The 17,175-nt window shown below is 54.8% G+C and overlaps 1 protein-coding gene across 2 annotated transcripts in view; it reads left to right on the top strand.

Moving 5' to 3' along the window:
• SLC12A5 (solute carrier family 12 member 5) overlaps positions 1-17,175 on the top strand; it is a 38,184-nt gene that overhangs the window by 2,064 nt on the left and 18,945 nt on the right. Inside the window, exons 1-8 of one of the 2 annotated variants that reach the window (XM_004272930.3) lie at positions 5,177-5,610; positions 11,243-11,337; positions 11,684-11,815; positions 12,191-12,337; positions 13,136-13,190; positions 13,690-13,820; positions 15,787-16,028; positions 16,833-17,044. In XM_004272930.3, coding sequence (XP_004272978.1) covers positions 5,559-5,610; positions 11,243-11,337; positions 11,684-11,815; positions 12,191-12,337; positions 13,136-13,190; positions 13,690-13,820; positions 15,787-16,028; positions 16,833-17,044 — 1,066 coding nt within the window. In that variant the 5' untranslated portion in view covers positions 5,177-5,558. Of the gene's footprint in view, positions 1-5,176; positions 5,611-11,242; positions 11,338-11,683; positions 11,816-12,190; positions 12,338-13,135; positions 13,191-13,689; positions 13,821-15,786; positions 16,029-16,832; positions 17,045-17,175 lie in introns of those variants that run through there. The other variant, XM_004272929.3, reaches the window with a different exon arrangement.

The following is a 17,175-nucleotide window of genomic DNA, read 5'->3' as shown; positions in this document are numbered from 1 at the left end:
CACAGCCCGGCACTTAGTAGGTGCTTCCTGCTCATCAGATAAGAGGGGGAGTGGCTGTAGACTCCTGCTTCCCCTACCTTGCCTTCTCTCCTGTCATTCCCCACCCCCTGGCTTGAGAATAAGATGGCTCGCTCTCTTATCCCAAGGTGACTGTTCCGTCTTTCCATTCCCATTTCCAAGCTCTTGCATAATGAAGTAAAGTACGGCTCCCAGTGTTGGGTGTGCAGGTGTGTGTGCAAATTGGATGTGAATATGGAAGGCTGTGGGCTTGTGGCAGAGGCGGTGTGTGTGTGTGTCTTTGCATGTCTTGAGGGAGAAGCATCCCACGCTAGCTCTGTTGACCTGTGGGGCAGTCAGTGAGTCAGTGCTTACGTGTGTCATTGTATGCCAGTGTGTTGATTGGCATGTTGATGTGTGTATTTCTGTGTCTATCTGTGGGATGGGTACCTGTGTGCAGCAGTTTACTGAAGTTCCATCTTGAGAGTAATTTGGGGATTTTGAACCTCTTAGGCCCCGAGACAGCCTCCAGCACCTCTCCTTGGTAGGTCGCTACATGGGGAAGTGGACAAGGGCTCCCTAGGGGAACATAAAATCTGCTGGTATCTTTCCCACAGCTGTTTTTGTGCCAGTGCTCTGGCCCCAGGGGGATGCTCTCCCCACCTGTTGTCATCACCCAGGCCCCTTAGGGAGAGATGGCAGCATGTGGGAGGTGGGGGAACGCTTGGGGGAGGGTTTGTAGGTCATTTACATACAAGTGTTACCTTTCACTCTGGACCCAGGGAGTGGAGTTTGTCCCTGGAGGTGCTTCCTGCTGCCAGGAGATCAGCTATAGGTGGGAATGCGACTTACAGGGGAGGAAAGAAGCAAGTCAGAAGGTGATCCTTGAATCTACCACTAACACTGGGCAGCAGCCCGCATGCCTCAGTTGCCTCATTTGTACCATGGGAAGATGGATGGTGACTTGGCTGGACAGAATTGAACTTGGGACCAACTGTTACAATTCTGAGCGACTCCCCCATCCCTTTGCACCACTCCCTGCTGTGCCTCAGTTTCTCATAGAGGAAGACAGGGCACTGGGAAGAGTGCTGGGCCTGGTTAAGACTAACAGGAGTTGGGATATGTCCCCATGGAGTGAGAGGGAGCCAACTTATGCTAGGGGACTGGAGCAAGACCACGATGTAGCCTATCCACTCGCTAGCACAGCCTCTGTGGTGTGGCCTTGGGCACATTGCTTCCCCTCTCTGGGCCTCAGTTTCCCCATCTGTAGTATAAAGAAGTTGAACAGGAAGCTACCTGAGGGTCCTTCTAGCCATAAAAATGCTCAAATCCTTTGATGATCTAGAAGAGTGATGTTCTCTGCCTCCCCCATACCCAAACCTCCTGTTTCAGTCTCTTTATCTGTAAATTGGGAAGAATGACACTGAATTATTGGTAAAAATACCTGATCTGGAGATCTCCAGCCCATCCAAGGAGTTCTCCAGTCACCCACTCCTCAAGCCAGGACTCAGAACCTCACGGCCCAGTACCTCAGCCCAAGGTGAGGCCTGGAAATCTCCATGGCAACAAACTGGTTATGAACGGGGCTGTAGTTGCCATGGTGATGGGCTGCTCACTCTCTCTCTCTCTCTCTCTCTCTCTCTCTCTCTCTCATCCCCCTCATCTCCCCTCCCCTCTTCTCAATGAACCAGAGCGATCTGCGGGCACCAGCTCTCCAGGTGGGGTGGGGATGGGGGGGTACAGTGAGAAAGGGGTCCTGATTGAGAAAGAGGGAAGATGGGCTGAATCTGCCGAGGAATGGGGGGCTGTTGGGGTGCCATTTCCATGGTGACAGGGCTGCAGCCTGTTAATTAAGCCCCCGGTTACCACGGAGACGATGGTGGTTGACGTGTCTGCTGCGAGCCCTGTGTGTATGGGGTGTGCTCTGTGCCGGACTCGTCAATTCACTGCAAGGGTCTGGGGTCTGGAGGACGGGGCCTGCAGGTGGGGGAGAGAAGAGTGAAAAAAGGAGTTCAGGGCCTTGGTTCCATGAGGCCAGAGCTGGGGGTGGGTGGGTTAGGCCGTGGGGCTAATGATATAGAGACAAAGATGGATAGGGATTAAGCCATAAGGAGGAACACTGTGCCTGCCTTTCATGGAAAGAGGACCCAGTCAGGGGGCTCCAGTTTCTTCCAGACAGTTCCTGGTCCTGATTCAGTGGCTGGGGCCCTGGGCTGCAGGTCAGGAAGCCAGATTCTAGCCCCCAATCTGCCACAAGTTCACCTCATGGAGAAAATTTGTACCTTTCCATTTCTAGGCTCCAATTTCCCCATAAATGAGGACGATTAAAAAAATAACTTACAAAGTTCCTTCCAGTTCCCCAGTCCTGATATTTAGGAGGCAGCTTCCCTGACCTTTTTTCTCTATGAGAAGCGTAAGGTGGGAGGGGAGAGGAATTTTAGAGACTCGGAGTTTAGAAATAAGACCCTGCCCAGCTCTGCATCTCGTGATGCTTTAATGAGGAGATTCCCCTGCCCTAGATCTTCCAAGGGCTCTGGGTGGGGAAGCGATGCTGAGCTGGTAGCCATGTTCCTGGGGCTCAGAGCTGAGGGTCATCTTACTGGCCAAGGCCAGGCTGGCAGTGCAGGAGGTGCCTGCAATGTGTTTTCTGAAAGCCTCACTGCAGAGGGTTGGCCTGAAGCCAGAATAGAGATCAGTCTTCTTGAGAGGTGTGTGTGGGGGGGTGTGTGAATCAAAGGACTGGGGTCTCCCCTTGCGGCTGTCTCTTCACTTGGTCTTGTCTCCTCATGAAGAGCTCCCTGGCTTTAGTCTGAGATAAACTGAGAGAGCACTGAGAGTTTTCAGGGTGGGAAGAAGGCCCATGGGTTATGCAGCCTAACCCTTTCGTTTCATAGATGGAGATACACAGGCCCTGAGAGGACCTCAGTTTTGCCCAAGGAAACACAGAGTTTGAGGGCAGAGGACAGACAGCACCAGCATCTCCTGAATCCCAGATGCCTTGTGAGATAGGAGGTCTGGTGGGGGTGGACAGATGGGATGCCCAGGGGAAGAGGATCACCCCGCCTTCCCCTATACTCCCTTGAGATCTAGCTTTTCTCCATGGGCGGGCTCAGTCCCTGAGCAGCCAGGTCTCTGGACCACAGATGAAGAGAACTACCCCCAGGGGAACATCCCAGACCCGGGATTGCTGAAAAACCTCAGTATTTATTTCACAGCACTTCTCAGACAAACATAGTACACATTTTACTATATTACCTGTCTCTACAGAGTAGTAGAAAACCATAATGGTGGTGATGGTGGTGGTGGTGGTGGTGGTGGTGGTGCGTGGAGTGCTTAGAAACTCTTGCACACTGGCCTACCCACCTGCAACCCTTTAAACCTCTGTCACCAATCCAAACTCACTGCACTTTTTTGTGTGTGTGGTTTTCTCTCTGGGAAAGCCAAGAGGACCAGTTCTCACACCCGGTCTGAATACCTAGCTCTCCACCCTAAAGAGTCCTTCTGGCGTCCATAAAGCACAGTGGCAGGGATAGCTTACTGGTGGATCCCTCAGAGGGCCCCTCCAGTCAGCTGCTGAAGACTCTGTGGTCGACCGAATCTGAAGCCACTGACAAATAATGCGACAACGGAATCCGAGCAGCGGGCCCTGTCCATGGTCCTGAAAACTCCCATCCTAGAACTGGGCCTCTGGTCGAGTGGACAGTTTTGTTTTGTTTTGTTTTTTAAGAATCCTTGAAGGTCTCTGGGCCCACCTCCAACTGCAAGCTGAGAGGCCACTCCAGCTGCACGTCTGAAGGCTGAGCACAAGAAAAGGGAGAGAGCTCATCTCCGACCCAGTCCCTGTTCCTTTCTTAGTAGCCAAGGATCAGAGGCCACTGAGCAGTTTGGATATGACTGCATTCGTGTCCCTTCTATTGGAGGCAGGACCCATTTAAAAAGAGGTTATGTTGAGGAAAAGAGTCCGAAACTGGAATAAAGGAAACTGGATTCTAGACCAAGTTCTGCCATTCACTGGCATAGTGTCCACAGGCAGTCATCTTTCCCCCACCCTTTGGGCCTTAGCTTTTTCACCTGTAAAATGAAAGCTGTGCATTAGCTAAGATGATTGACACGAGCCTCCCCAGCCCTGGAACTCTCCTGGAATTTAGAGGGCTAGTGTTGGAGGCTTGGGTGAGTCTGAAAATCATTTCCCCTTGATCTGCTCTCCTCCTTGGATAATTAGGTTTTTCCAGGGACTCAAAGGGTCCAAACCTCTGATGCCGCTTCCTGAGATCTCTCCACCCCTGGCTCAAGCCTGGATTCTAAGGGTGCTGAGGGGTCCCAGGACAATCAAGCTTCTACGGGACTGGTGTCAGGAGAGGGGGAGGAACACAGAAAGCATGTCAGTTCTGGAATCCTCAGAAAGCAATCCTGGATTAGGGGATTAGACACTCTCGCCCCGGGAGAAAATCTGGTCCCAAACGGACAGGCGGCCTCATTCTCCCCTCCCCCACTCTGTTCCTGGCATGCCTCCGACCCGCCTGCCCTCCCTAAAGGCTGCACCATCCCCAGTGGGGAGTCAGCGCTCCCTGAAACCTCACTGCTGCCTTCTCTCTTCCTCACCACCTCTCCTTCCCAGGGTCATTCCACAGTCAGAGGGTCCTTGTCTTTGGGCTCCAGTGATTTGCCTTGGAGGTGAGATGCTAAGACTTCTATCAGTCTAAGCGCAGTAAAGTGTTCACTGCAACTCCTCAGATTCATGCCTCCCATTTCAAGACAGGATGAGCCAGACAGTTCAGCCAGTGACCCTGAACCCCACGGGGGGCAGCACAGTGCTTCGGTTAAAAGCTCTGGCCTCCGTACATCCCTAGCTCCAACCTCTTGAACAGTGATTATGGGAGAGGGTCTGGTTCTCCACCGTTCTTCGGGGCTGGCCTTCCCAGCTTTGCAGACAGGCTCTCCAGGGACCCATATTCCATGGCGCCCTACCCCTGCCGCCTCAGCCCCCCTCATCTTCCCTCTAGGGGGCGGATGACCCTCGGCCAGGCAGCCTCTGCGGGGCCGCCTCCCCGCGGCCGCGACCTAGTTCCCTGCCGTTATTTTTAGGGCGCGGGATGGCACCTGCCCACGTGCCGGCCCCGCCTGCGCCGGAGAGTGGGGGGCGGGCGGAGCTACGTCTGCTCAAGGGAGGCGAGGTCCCCATCCCCCGCAGCACCCTCTCCATCCCACCCGCGCAAGCCCCCAGTTTTCGTGCGAGAGGGCCTCCAAGAGCGCACTGCCCGCCCCTCGTCCCCTCTTCTTTCTCCCTCCCGCGCTCCCCCCCGCAAAACCCCGCCAGTGGCTCATGCCTCCTGCATACGGGATGAGGCGAGCAGCGCCGCCGCTGAGAGGGGGCGCGCGCGGGTGTGAGCGTGTGTCCGTGTGCGAGTGTGTGTGCGCCGGGCGGGCGGGCACTGCAGCTTCTTCCTCCGTGGAGCGGAGAGCGAGAGAGAGCTAGAGCGAGCGAGAGAGCGGCGGAGGCAGGCAGAGGGGCGCGGGTGAGGCGCCGCAGCCATCCCCGGGCCCGGCGCCGCGCCGCCACCATGCTAAACAACCTGACGGACTGCGAGGACGGCGATGGGGGAGCCAACCCTGGTAAGCAGCGGTCCGGGGGCGGCGAGGAGAGGAAGCGGCTCTGGGGTTAGAGGCAGAGCGGGGGCCGCCTCCTTCAGAGGAGAGGCGGGGATTGACCGGGGCGGTGGGCGCCCAAGGCGGCCTGGAGCCCAGCTCCATTGGAATGCGCCAGGCACTGTACGAGGTGCTGGAATGCGCCGCGCCCGGGGACAGGGCTGGGGGCCAAGGGGCTGCCATTGCCCGCGGCCCGGGGGCAGACGTGGGGTAGCTAAGCGGGGGAGGCGGTGGGAAGGGGTTGGAAGAGCTAGAACGGGCTGACGTGTAGCTCGACGGGAGGGAGGAGGGCTCCTCTTCCCGAGGAGGGACCCTGGCGTCCTGGCGCAGAGCGCGGGGGTTGCGGGGGGCGCAGTCTGCGGCAGTCCCTCGCTCTGAGACTTCCAGCTGAAAGATGGGGGGAAGGTGCCTATGGGGGGATTGGATCCATATGACAGCCCCCGTCCGGCTGCGGTGTCTCCTTAAGGGGTCACTTGATGCGGTCCGGGCCTCCTCCCCCAAAGCTGCCCGGGGTCCGACCTCAGACCGAAGCGTACCCCCTCCGGGGATTTTCAGCTCTACTTTGCGGAATCTCCTTCTCCCTCTCGCGTTCCCGTGGGTTTGGGACGGGAAGCAAGATCACCCTCCTTTCTTCCCCCTTTCCCCTTCTTCTGAGTACCCTGGCATAGCAGTGTGGTTTCAAGGGCGGGGCAGGGGAGAGTCTTTCCAGTCAGCTCTGCTAGCTTCCCCAGTGAGGCCTCGGGAATGGGGTCCCAGCGGCCGAATTCCTGGCGCCGTGGCGCGGACACTGCGGACGCGCTGCGGTGGGTGCGGAGACTCGCTAGGAGCCGAGGGGCTTCGAGTGAGTCCGTTCGCGGCTCCCACTCTCCTCCGCGCTTTCCCTGCTCCGAGGTCTGCGAGGCCAGCCACCCCCTCGGGCTCTCGGGCCCCCCGCCGCCCCCCCGCGGTCTCAGCCACCCAGCACGGCCGTCAGCCGCCCCCAGCCCCCACCCTCCAGCGGCGCTGCGTCCCTTGCGCACTAGCGCGCCTCCCGCTCTGGCTGTCTGCGCTCAGCGCCTCAAACGCTCCCCTGGGCATTGCTTGACCCTCTGGGCCGAGACTCCTGCAGACCTCCCCCAGGGGTGGCCCAAGGCTGAAAGAGCAGGGTCTTCCAGGGACTGGCAGCCTGGCCTTGAGGTCCTCCGGATCCTGGGTCCAAGTCAGAGCCAAGGGGTCGCTTGGGAAGTCTGTGGACACCAGGGTCCCCGATCCTTTGTCTGACACCCCTTCTTCCTCCCTGAGGCTGAGTACGGGTAGGAACTACTGGCTGCCTAACTCATCCATCTCCACAGTCACCCTGAGGTTACCTCAGTCCGCAGCCGCCCCCCTCCACAGCGGGCTTAGGCTGCGGGAGGGAGGGGGTTTGGCAAAGTCGAGTCCGCAGCAGAGCCCGGCATCCCGTCGCGGTTCCTAGGGAACGAAAGGGGGCCATGTCCACCTGGGATCCCCTTCAGATGTCACCACTCTGAGGAGGGGCCTCTGCTCCCGCAGACACGGGGTATGGGTCCAATCCCCCAGTCCCTGCTTTCTCTACCCTGAGGATGGCGTCTTACTGGGCGCCATGGGATTTCCATGGGGTCTCACGTGGCCTAGAAAAGTGGCCTCTGTGTGTGAAGCAGTAGGCAAACTAGGAACTCCCTCAGTTCTACCCCTCCCCATAAGTTTCCCAGACTCTGAGTGTAGCAGGCTCGTGGGGAGACTTTCTCCCTAGATATCGGTGTCCAGGATCTGGAACTAGAGTGGCCAGGACCTGGGTCTGGCATGTTGGGTCCCAGAGAGAGAAAGAAGGCCTCCCAGTGGTGCCTGGAGACGATGACAGGCGGCTCTAAGGACCTCCTGGGCTTGAGGGAAGACCACCAGGCCGACAACCACTGGCATCTCTGAACTTAGGTTCTTGGAAATGTAGGAGGGGACCCTTGGTCCTGACCTCGGGGAGGTGGGAATGACCAGAGTAAGAAGGCTCCTCTGGACGAAAGGACACAAGGATATTTATTGTCTCTGGCCCCCAGGTCTCCTTTCCTCTTGGGGTCTGACGCCTTCCCCTACTCCCCCAATCTGGCTTGGGGATTCCCCCAGGCCTGGCCCCAGGCCCCCAGGGGAGGCTCCTTAGCCCGCGCCGCTAGCCTGTTTCCTCCCCGGGAGCTCTGGCCGCCGCCGCTTAATTGAAAGCCGATTCTGGCGGAGAGCTCCCAGGGGGCGGGGGGGGGGGGGGGGCGAGAGGGCTCAGCCTCAGTCTGGCCCTGCCTCTCGCGCGCGCGCCGCACGGCGCTCTCCCATCATCCTGACTCCTGGCTCTGGGGAATCAGGGCGAGTTCCCCCTTCGTAGTCCTGCTCCTCTGAGAACTCATGAAGCTCACCCCTCCCCTTCAACCGGTGTTCCAGGGAGGGGACGAAATCAGCCCTGGCAGACGAGACCGGGGGCCTGGCGTCCCACCCAGGCGGCGGGTGGAAAGGCGGGACCCAGGACAAGCCTACGAACCGCTCCCTCCCCTGCCCTCATCTCGGGGCTGGGATCCGGCTGGGAGTCCGGCTCCGCGCTGCGCGTCGCGTTACATAAGCCGCTGCGGGCGCGTGGCCGGCTCTGCTCCTCGCGGCGCTCTCTGCCCGCGCCGTCGCCATGGAGACCGGCGCGGAGGTGCTTCGATGCCGGGTCTCGGGCCGGGACGCCCCCCATCCCCGCCCTGCACGCGCCCCGCGCCCCACGAAGGAGGAGGGGAGGGGGTGTGAAAGGAATGGGAGGCTCTCGTGTCTGGTTGTCCTGCCCCTAAGAGCGGACGCTGTGGAGAGAGGGACCCAGTCCCACAGGAGACAGGGCCGCTAAATCTTGCTGCCGGGGAAGGCGTGTGGGATAGGGAGCCCAGGCTGGACGGGGTACCACGTCTATTAGTAATCGTAATTGTAACAGTAACGGCAGTAGCTACACATAGGTGCCGGGCACGCCCAACAGGCATTATTTTACTTAATCCCCACAACAGCCTTATGAGTTAAACACCATCATTATCCCTTTGCAAAGTAGGAAACTGAGGCTTAGTTTAAGTGACTTGCCCAACGTGTCGACACAGCCACCAAAGTTGGGACTGGAACCTAAATCTCCTTGGCTCCAGCCTGTTTTCTTAACCGTTAAGAAATTTCTTCTCACCTCATCCCCCTTCAACCTCTCTAGTTACCACCATAGTGTGATAGGAACATCTTGCCAGCATTTTAAAAGGAGGAGGGACCCACCTCACTTTTATTTCTCCTTTTCTCTGGCCCCAAACAGCTCTTCTGAGACACTGGGGGTCAGGAAGGGAGCCTGGGGGAATTCACCTCCACAGACTTTTTCCTGAGCACCTATTACATGCCAGGCTCCCACTGAGAGGACCGGTCTGCAAGTCCCAGGAACCCACATATGTGAGGAGAAGAGTGAGCTGGTGGAGGCCCCTGTTGGGAGAAGTTCTTGGCTTGATGAGTGAAGTGGAGGTGGTGACAGGAGACGGTGGTGGGTTTCCCTTGAGGATGTGAGGCATCACTTCCACAATTTTGAGTCGGGATGAGATTGGTTATAGCAGGTCATGCTCTGGGGATGGACCCTGGCTGAGAGATGAAGGAAGGTTTCCAGGAGGAGAGGCTGGGGAGGATTTGGGGAGATGGGGAGAGAGAGAGGGACCAGGAGATGAGGGGACAGGAAATTCAGAATATGTAGGGCCTCAACTTCACTTCTGTTTTGGTCATTGGAGAGTTTCTCCAGAGTCCAAAGAGGTGTCTACTGCTGGGGTTCAGCCCTGAAACTGAGAAAGTGTGATGGCTGAAGCCAAGGGAGTGTGTCTGTGGAGGGCCCCTTACATCCCTTTGAAAGGACCCTCTCCTTAATGCCCTAGAGGCTTCCTTCTTGGATGATCTCCTCCAGGCACACGGTTTCACACACTTCCTACATGCCTTTTCATGGGCTACCCCCATGTCTTCCTCCTGTCTGGCCTCTCTCCTGGGACCCAGACTGATCCGTACATCCAAGTGCTTCTGGACATATTCACTTGGGTGTCCTATAGCGCCTCACCAGCAATCAAATTCAGCAACTTCCCCACCCCCAATCTCCTTCTTTCCCCTGTTTATTTATTTATTTTTTTGTGGTACGCGGGCCTCTCACTGCTGTGGCCTCTTGCGTTGCGGAGCACAGGCTCCGGACGCGCAGGCTCAGCGGCCATGGCTCACGGGCCCAGCCGCTCTGCGGCATGTGGAATCTTCCCGGACCGGGGCACGAACCCGCATCCCCTGCATCAGCAGGCGGACTCTCAACCACTGCGCCACCAGGGAAGCCCTCGCCTGTTTATTAAATAGCACCATATCCACCCATTTACCCATGCTAGAAACCCAGGCCTTATCCCAGATTCCTCCTTCCCACATCCTCAAATACCTGGCATAGAAATGTGTGCCAATAATTCTGGAGTCTATTCATTGTTCCGCCCTGCTTCTGGTCTGGGTATCATTGGCCCTTGCCCAGATTTCTGAAAGTCCCTAACTAGCTTCTGTATTCTTCATCTAAAGGCCAGAGCAATTGCTCTAAAACACAAATCTCTTCATGGTGTTTTTTGCCTGAAACTCTTCAATGACTTCCCATTGTCCTCTGGATGAAGTCCAAAATCCTTAACATGGCCGGCTAGTCATTTAAGGACCCGGCCCGCAGTTACCTTCCTAGCCTCTTTTTTTTACATGCTACTCCCCATCCTTGCCCCCCACCCCACCATACTCCTGCCTTAGACTCCTGCCGGATCAAGCTTCCTCCAGCTCCTCTGACCCACTCCTCTCACTCTCACCTCTGGGCCATCGAACATGCTGTTCTGCTGTTCTATTTGCCTGGAACACCCTCCCGCCTCCCTCCCAGTCTAGCTCTTACTCATCCTTCAGTTCTCAGCCGACACGTCACTTCCTCTGGGAAGCCTTCCGTGACCTCCCAGGCTGGGCTGAACGCTTCTCCTGTGTTACCACAGCTCTTCTTTCATATTCTACCGCGGACCTTATCCTCTGGGTTGGAAATTCCTGGCTGCTGGTTTATCTCCCCTGCCTTTGGGTTCCCCAAGGGCTGGGATGGTGTCTTATTCTGTGTTTTACTCCCCCATGCCCATGCCCACGCTGGCACACAGGAGACATCCAGTAAATACTTGTTGACTGAAGATGACTGAGGGACACAGGAGATGCCAAAGGGGGGGTCACTCTTCCAAGAGGTGGAGTATCCTTGGGGCCTCAGCTGCAGGGTTCTTTGCCTTCCCCCCACCCCCAAACACCAGGATGGGCTAGTTGTGGTCAAGGAGGGGACGCTGGAGAGTCTAGGGTGCCCTGGTGAATGAAGTAGGACCCCCAAGAGCAAGGGAGCACTTCCACGTTCATTAAATACCCCGTACGAGCCAGGGAGCGCACTAGGCTCTTCGTATGCGCTGTCAACTAAAATTCTGCAAGGGAGTATTCGCTCCAGTTTTCCAATGTGCAGACCGAGGTTCAGAGAGTTAAAGCGGCCACTCAGCTGGACGTCCAGGTATGTGGGCCACAACCAGCTGGTGCCAGGCCCCTGACTCCTCCGCCTTCTCAGGTGATGGCAACCCCAAGGAGAGCAGCCCCTTCATCAACAGCACCGACACAGAGAAGGGGAAGGAGTATGATGGCAAGAACATGGCCCTGTTTGAGGTGGGTTGCCAGGGGAGTTGGGCCTCCACCCAGTTCACCTCCGCCTTCGTCAGCCACCCCCTCCCTCCTTCCCTGGGGAACAGTCCCCTCCTCTCCATCTCTCCCTCAGGTCCACCTTCCTCCCTGAACCTCCCTGTCATTTCTTCTCCTCCCCTTTTCCCCTGCTATCCCCCTTCTTACCCCAACCCGCTCTCTCCCTGTTCTCCTTGCTCTCGTCGTCCTTGCTCATCTCATCCTAGCCTCAACGGTTTGCCCCTGGTCTGCATCTCTCTCGGCCTCCTACCGTCTAGCCCCCCCACCCCCGACCAGGGCTTAGCCTCCCAACACTGAGAGCCTCCCTCCACAGGAGGAGATGGACACCAGCCCCATGGTGTCCTCCCTGCTCAGTGGCCTGGCCAACTACACCAACCTGCCTCAGGGAAGTAGGGAGCACGAAGAGGCAGAAAACAATGAGGGTGGAAAAAAGAAGCCGGTGCAGGTGAGGGCCTCGGGGAGGAAGGGCTGAGGGAGGAGGGAGGGTGGGAGGGGAGAGGGGGTGGGGCAGGAAAGATGGATTCAGATGGAGGGATGCATGATGGAGACAGAGGGATGGGAGGTGGATGCTGAGGGAGGGGAAGGGATGGGAGGTGAGGGACAGACATGGAGGGGAGAGGGAGGGGTGGCTTGAAGGGTAGGTGATAGAGGCCTGAAGGGAGGAGGGAAGCAAGATGAGAATCAGAGGGAAGAGGGATGAAGGGACGGGGATGGAGAGAAGAGGAAAGTGGGGGATGGAGGGGCCGGGGTAGGAGGAGTGGGCCTGGGGTGTTGGCAGTGACTGGGGGGCTGCAGAAACTGACGCTGGCCTCCCTGGCAGGCCCCCCGCATGGGCACCTTCATGGGCGTGTACCTACCGTGCCTGCAGAACATCTTTGGTGTCATCCTCTTCTTGCGGCTCACTTGGGTGGTGGGCATCGCGGGCATCATGGAGTCCTTCTGCATGGTCTTCATCTGCTGCTCCTGTGTGAGTGACACGCTCCCCTCTCCTGACGCCTGGCACCTGGGGCTGAGCAGGGACCTGGCGGGGGGAGGGGGAGGAGGGGGAAGCATGAGACCTGATCTTTTTATAGGAACCACTGCGTGTAATCTTTGAGAGTAAATTAGGTCTGCCTGGTCCTTCCAGCATCTCACAGGCTAGTCCCTGATGGCTATTAACCAGGTTTCACCTGGCTGTGTGTGTGTGTGTGCTTGGCTGTAATTACACAGGTACCGCAGACTCATTGATGAAAAAGATAGGTGTACATTAATAAATAAAACTCACCTACAGTCTCACAGTAGGTCTTGACTCACAAAAAATGGAATTACGGGTCCCAAACAGCTTTGTAACTGAATTATTCCCATCCTTTCTAAAAAAATCACATGTTCACTAAACACCTACTTCTCACGACATTTACGTTTCCTCACATGTGACCCTTGAGCCCCCTCTGCGTGTGAGTAGCCAGTGCTGAAGCTAGTACACCTGCCTATTTAATAAATGAAGAAACTGAGGCTTAGAGAACTGAAGTGACTTGTCTCTGGTCACACAGCTGGTCAGAGGCCAAGCTGGGGTTTCCAGAGCTCTCTGATGCTATAGCTTGAGTTTCTTTCATGTGCTTGGTGAAGAAGGGGTTTTCTGGACAAGAAGGACTTGGCAGAAGTAGGAGTTGGAACAGGACCGAGGACAAGCTCGATGGAAGAGGACTTGTGGGTCTGGCGGGTGTTTATGGGGTAGAAGGTTTGGCCCCCACCCTACTCGCCACTCTGACGATCTCTCTCCTCACAGACGATGCTCACGGCCATTTCCATGAGTGCAATTGCAACCAATGGTGTTGTGCCTGGTATGTGACTGGGGCTTCTTGGAGGGGAAGGGGCCTGGATGGTTGGGAGGGAGGCCTGGGTAGTTGGAAGGAGGGACAGTGTCCTGGGCTTTGGGTACCATCGGGACCCCAGAGAAGCAATACCGCAGATTCGGGGGCTGAGTTACGGCGTTTTCGTGGGATAGATGGGGGCAGCCGTGTGAAGGGGAGGGGACGGAGGTGTTGATGGCGTTGAATGGGGCAATGCAAGATCTCCTCCCTTTGCCTGAGATCCTCCTCTCCATCATCCTATTTTCTGAGCCATGACCTCCTTAGAGGGTAATTAGCAACATGGGAATTAGTGCTAGAGAAGCCACTCAGAGTGTCTGGCTGGGTCTCCCTTCAGTCCTAGGGCTACAGCTTGTAAGGCTTGGGAGGCCCAGAGCAACCTCCTTCCCACCACTGTCTCTGATCCTCCCTCATCCCCTACGGCAGCCCAGTGCCCCTCGAACCTCTTGCTGATACTGGGTTTTTTCTGCAGCTGGCGGCTCCTACTACATGATTTCCAGGTCTCTGGGTCCAGAGTTCGGGGGCGCTGTGGGCCTCTGCTTCTACCTGGGCACTACGTTTGCTGGGGCCATGTACATCCTGGGCACCATCGAAATCCTGCTGGTGAGAGGGGCCAAGGAGGAGGTGTGGGCCCCAGGCTGTCAGTCAGTTAACTGATGCTCCCTGGACACCTCCTGTAGGCTGGGTCACTAAGTAAGGCCAAGGGAAAATCAGACACGGTTCTGTCTGGAAAGAGTTCACAGTCTAGTTGGGGAGACAGGATACACTAATTATGTAACGTGAACAGCTGTCGTTTATCAGGCACCCACTGTGCTCTCAGCAGAGTTCCAAGTGCTTTACAGTCATTAGCTTGAATCCTCATGAGGTTTAAGTATTATTATGCCCATTTTACAAATGATAAGCTCAGACAGGTGAAATGACTTGCTCAAGGTCACTCAGCTACCGAGTGGCAGAGGTGGGTTGGGAAGAGTAAAATCATGAAATAAGAAATAATAAGTCATGTCACACAGTGATTGCCTACTGTGTGCCAGGGACAGTGCTAAGCACTCTGTGAATGTTAGTGGTAGAGGGCTGATGGCTAGCGGATGGCAGAGGAGAAGAAGAGGGAGCTGAGAAAGAGACCTATCTGTTAGAAGCAGTGACTGACGAGAAGTCAGGTCCCTGGGCAGTGTTCGAAGTGGACGGCTGCTGACTTTGGTCTCGGTTCTTCCTGCCCCTGCAGGAGGAGGTGAGGTGGGAGCTGAAGAGGGTTCCTTGGTATATAGAAAGTGGGGCTGACATTTATTTCCCAAACCCCTACTCTACCCAGGCCCCGTGGCCTTCAACGTATCATTTTATTTTATCCTCACGACCCTTGCATTAGTTAGAAGATGTCCCCATTTTATGGATGCGGAAAGCAAGGCTCAGAGAGTTTAAGGGATGTATGGAAGGGATATGAACCTGTGTCTTCCTGACCCTGAAGCCCGTGCTTGTCCACCCAACCACTCGGCTTCAGAGAACTAGAACTAACAGATGTTGCTGCTTCTGGTTTTGGGATGGAATGGAGGAGTCCAGGGGCAGGGAGGGTAGATGGGGAATAAAGGACCCCAAAAGCCAAATTATGAGAGAATAATAATAGACCTCTATGGCTTTTACAACATCAAAGAACTATTATAAAAGCAATTCTACCCATTGCATAAAATTGGAAAAAAATCAAAGAATGTAAAAAAGGAAATACCAGTCTCCTAAGGCAAATCATCACTATCATTGGGTGCGTCCTTCTAGTTTTTTGTGATATTGTATTCTGTCTTTAGAAAATATAACTCTATAGATTTCTCTAATCATGCAAGACCCTCTTTGCAAATATCACAAGTGAAAATAACTTTTGTAAGAATATAAATATATTAATATTTAGTATAGAAATTATGGAAAATACAGATGTGCAAAAAGAATAAAGATTATTCACATTTTTACCATTCAGGGGAAACGACTGTTAACATTTTGATGTATCTACACACAGACAGACATATACACACATATGTGTGTATATAGTCACATGTAAGTACACATATATATTTACAAAAATGAGATAAGACACATTCTTTTCAAAAATTGATTGTTTTTACCTAATATAACATGGATAGCCTTTTTGAGTCAGTTCATATAAATCTATGTTGTCCTTTTTAACAGCTACATAGTCTATTCGGAAATATCATGATTTATTTACCCAATCCTCTAGGGATGAATGTCTAATTTATATCTGCCTTTCTTATTGAAATAATAAAAATAAATAATCATTAAGAACTATACTTGATAACAAAAGAATAGAACTTAATAATTGCTCCCAACATTTCTGCAATACAATCTTTTAATGACAGTATAATAGTCCTTGCAGGCTAGACCATGATCTCCTTAACTATTCCCCTATCATTGGATGTCATTTCCAGTCTTGTACTACTGTAAATATGCTGTGATGCGTATCTTTTCTCCAAAGCCCTGCCTGCACCTCAGGTTATTTCCCTGGGGTGATTCTTAGTTGGTTACTTAGTGGGTTACCTACTTACTTGACCTCCACACCCCTTTCCCACAGGCTTACCTCTTCCCAGCTATGGCCATTTTCAAGGCAGAAGATGCCAGTGGGGAGGCGGCAGCCATGCTGAACAATATGCGTGTGTACGGCACCTGCGTGCTCACCTGCATGGCCACTGTGGTATTTGTGGGCGTCAAGTATGTCAACAAGTTTGCCCTTGTCTTCCTGGGTTGTGTCATCCTCTCCATCCTGGCCATCTATGCCGGGGTCATCAAATCTGCCTTTGAGCCACCCAACTTCCCGTAAGTGCTACTGCCCTGAGCCTCAGACATCCTCCCCCTCCTCCCTGGACTGGTTTCAGGGTCTTCACACTAGTGTCTGCCAACCCCCTGCCCCCATCTCTCAGAATCAGAGTGGTTGTGGATTTACAATAAACTCCCTTGGGAGGGAAAACCTCTCCTGGTTTAAGGGAAATCTCTTTAGGATGGGATAACATGTTTTGGAGGTGTGCACAGTTTTCCTTGTGAGGGTCAAGGGCTGGCTGGTGAGGTGGACTTAGGAAGAGCCAAGTGGAACAATTTCTAAAGGGAAGACCGGTCTGTGTTAGGGAACCTTTCTTGGGTAGAGACAACCTTCTGGAATGTGACAACCTCTTAGTATTAAACACCTTCTCTATCATGGGAAAGGACATAGAAGAGAGGGTCTCGGGGCTCAGATCCCTGTTGGTTCTGCCTCTCTCCCTAGGGCACATTCCCCTACATCCCACTGCCCAGAAGAACGGCACACGGAGACTGCTGTCCACGGTGCTGAAATAGAATCGCCCGAAAGCAGTGGTTCTCTGCCGTGGCTGCATGTTAGAATCACTTGGGGGGAGGGAATTCCCTGGTGGTCCAGGGATTAGGACTCCCAGGGCCTGGGGGAAAGAAAAGAATCACTTGTGGGGAGCTTTGAAAGAACACAGATCCTGGGCTCCATCCCAATTACATCAGAATCTCTGGATATGGGGCCCTGGCATCTATGTTTTTCGTGCTCCCATGGCGATTCTACTGTGAAACCAGGGCAAAGCTACGTCCCTCACCACCCTCCTCCCTTGTTTCTCTCCCTAGGATCTGCCTCCTGGGGAACCGCACACTGTCTCGCCATGGCTTTGATGTCTGTGCCAAGCTGGCTTGGGAAGGAAATGAGACAGTGACCACACGGCTCTGGGGCCTTTTCTGCTCCTCCCGATTCCTCAACGCCACCTGTGATGAGTACTTCACCCGAAACAATGTCACGGAGATCCAGGGCATTCCTGGCGCTGCCAGTGGCCTCATCAAAGGTCTGAGGGAGGGAAGAGGTCTGGTGTCCAGGGAATGCTGCAGGGATTGTGGCTTAAACAGGATTAAGGGACTCCTTGGGATTCAGTTCAATTCGATCAGTTTTAATTGAGCACCTACTCTGGGCCATGTT

Source organism: Orcinus orca, chromosome 16, assembly GCF_937001465.1.
Source record: "Orcinus orca chromosome 16, mOrcOrc1.1, whole genome shotgun sequence".
NCBI classification, from domain to species: domain Eukaryota; kingdom Metazoa; phylum Chordata; class Mammalia; order Artiodactyla; family Delphinidae; genus Orcinus; species Orcinus orca.
This window is presented reverse-complemented; position numbering and strand designations above follow the sequence as displayed.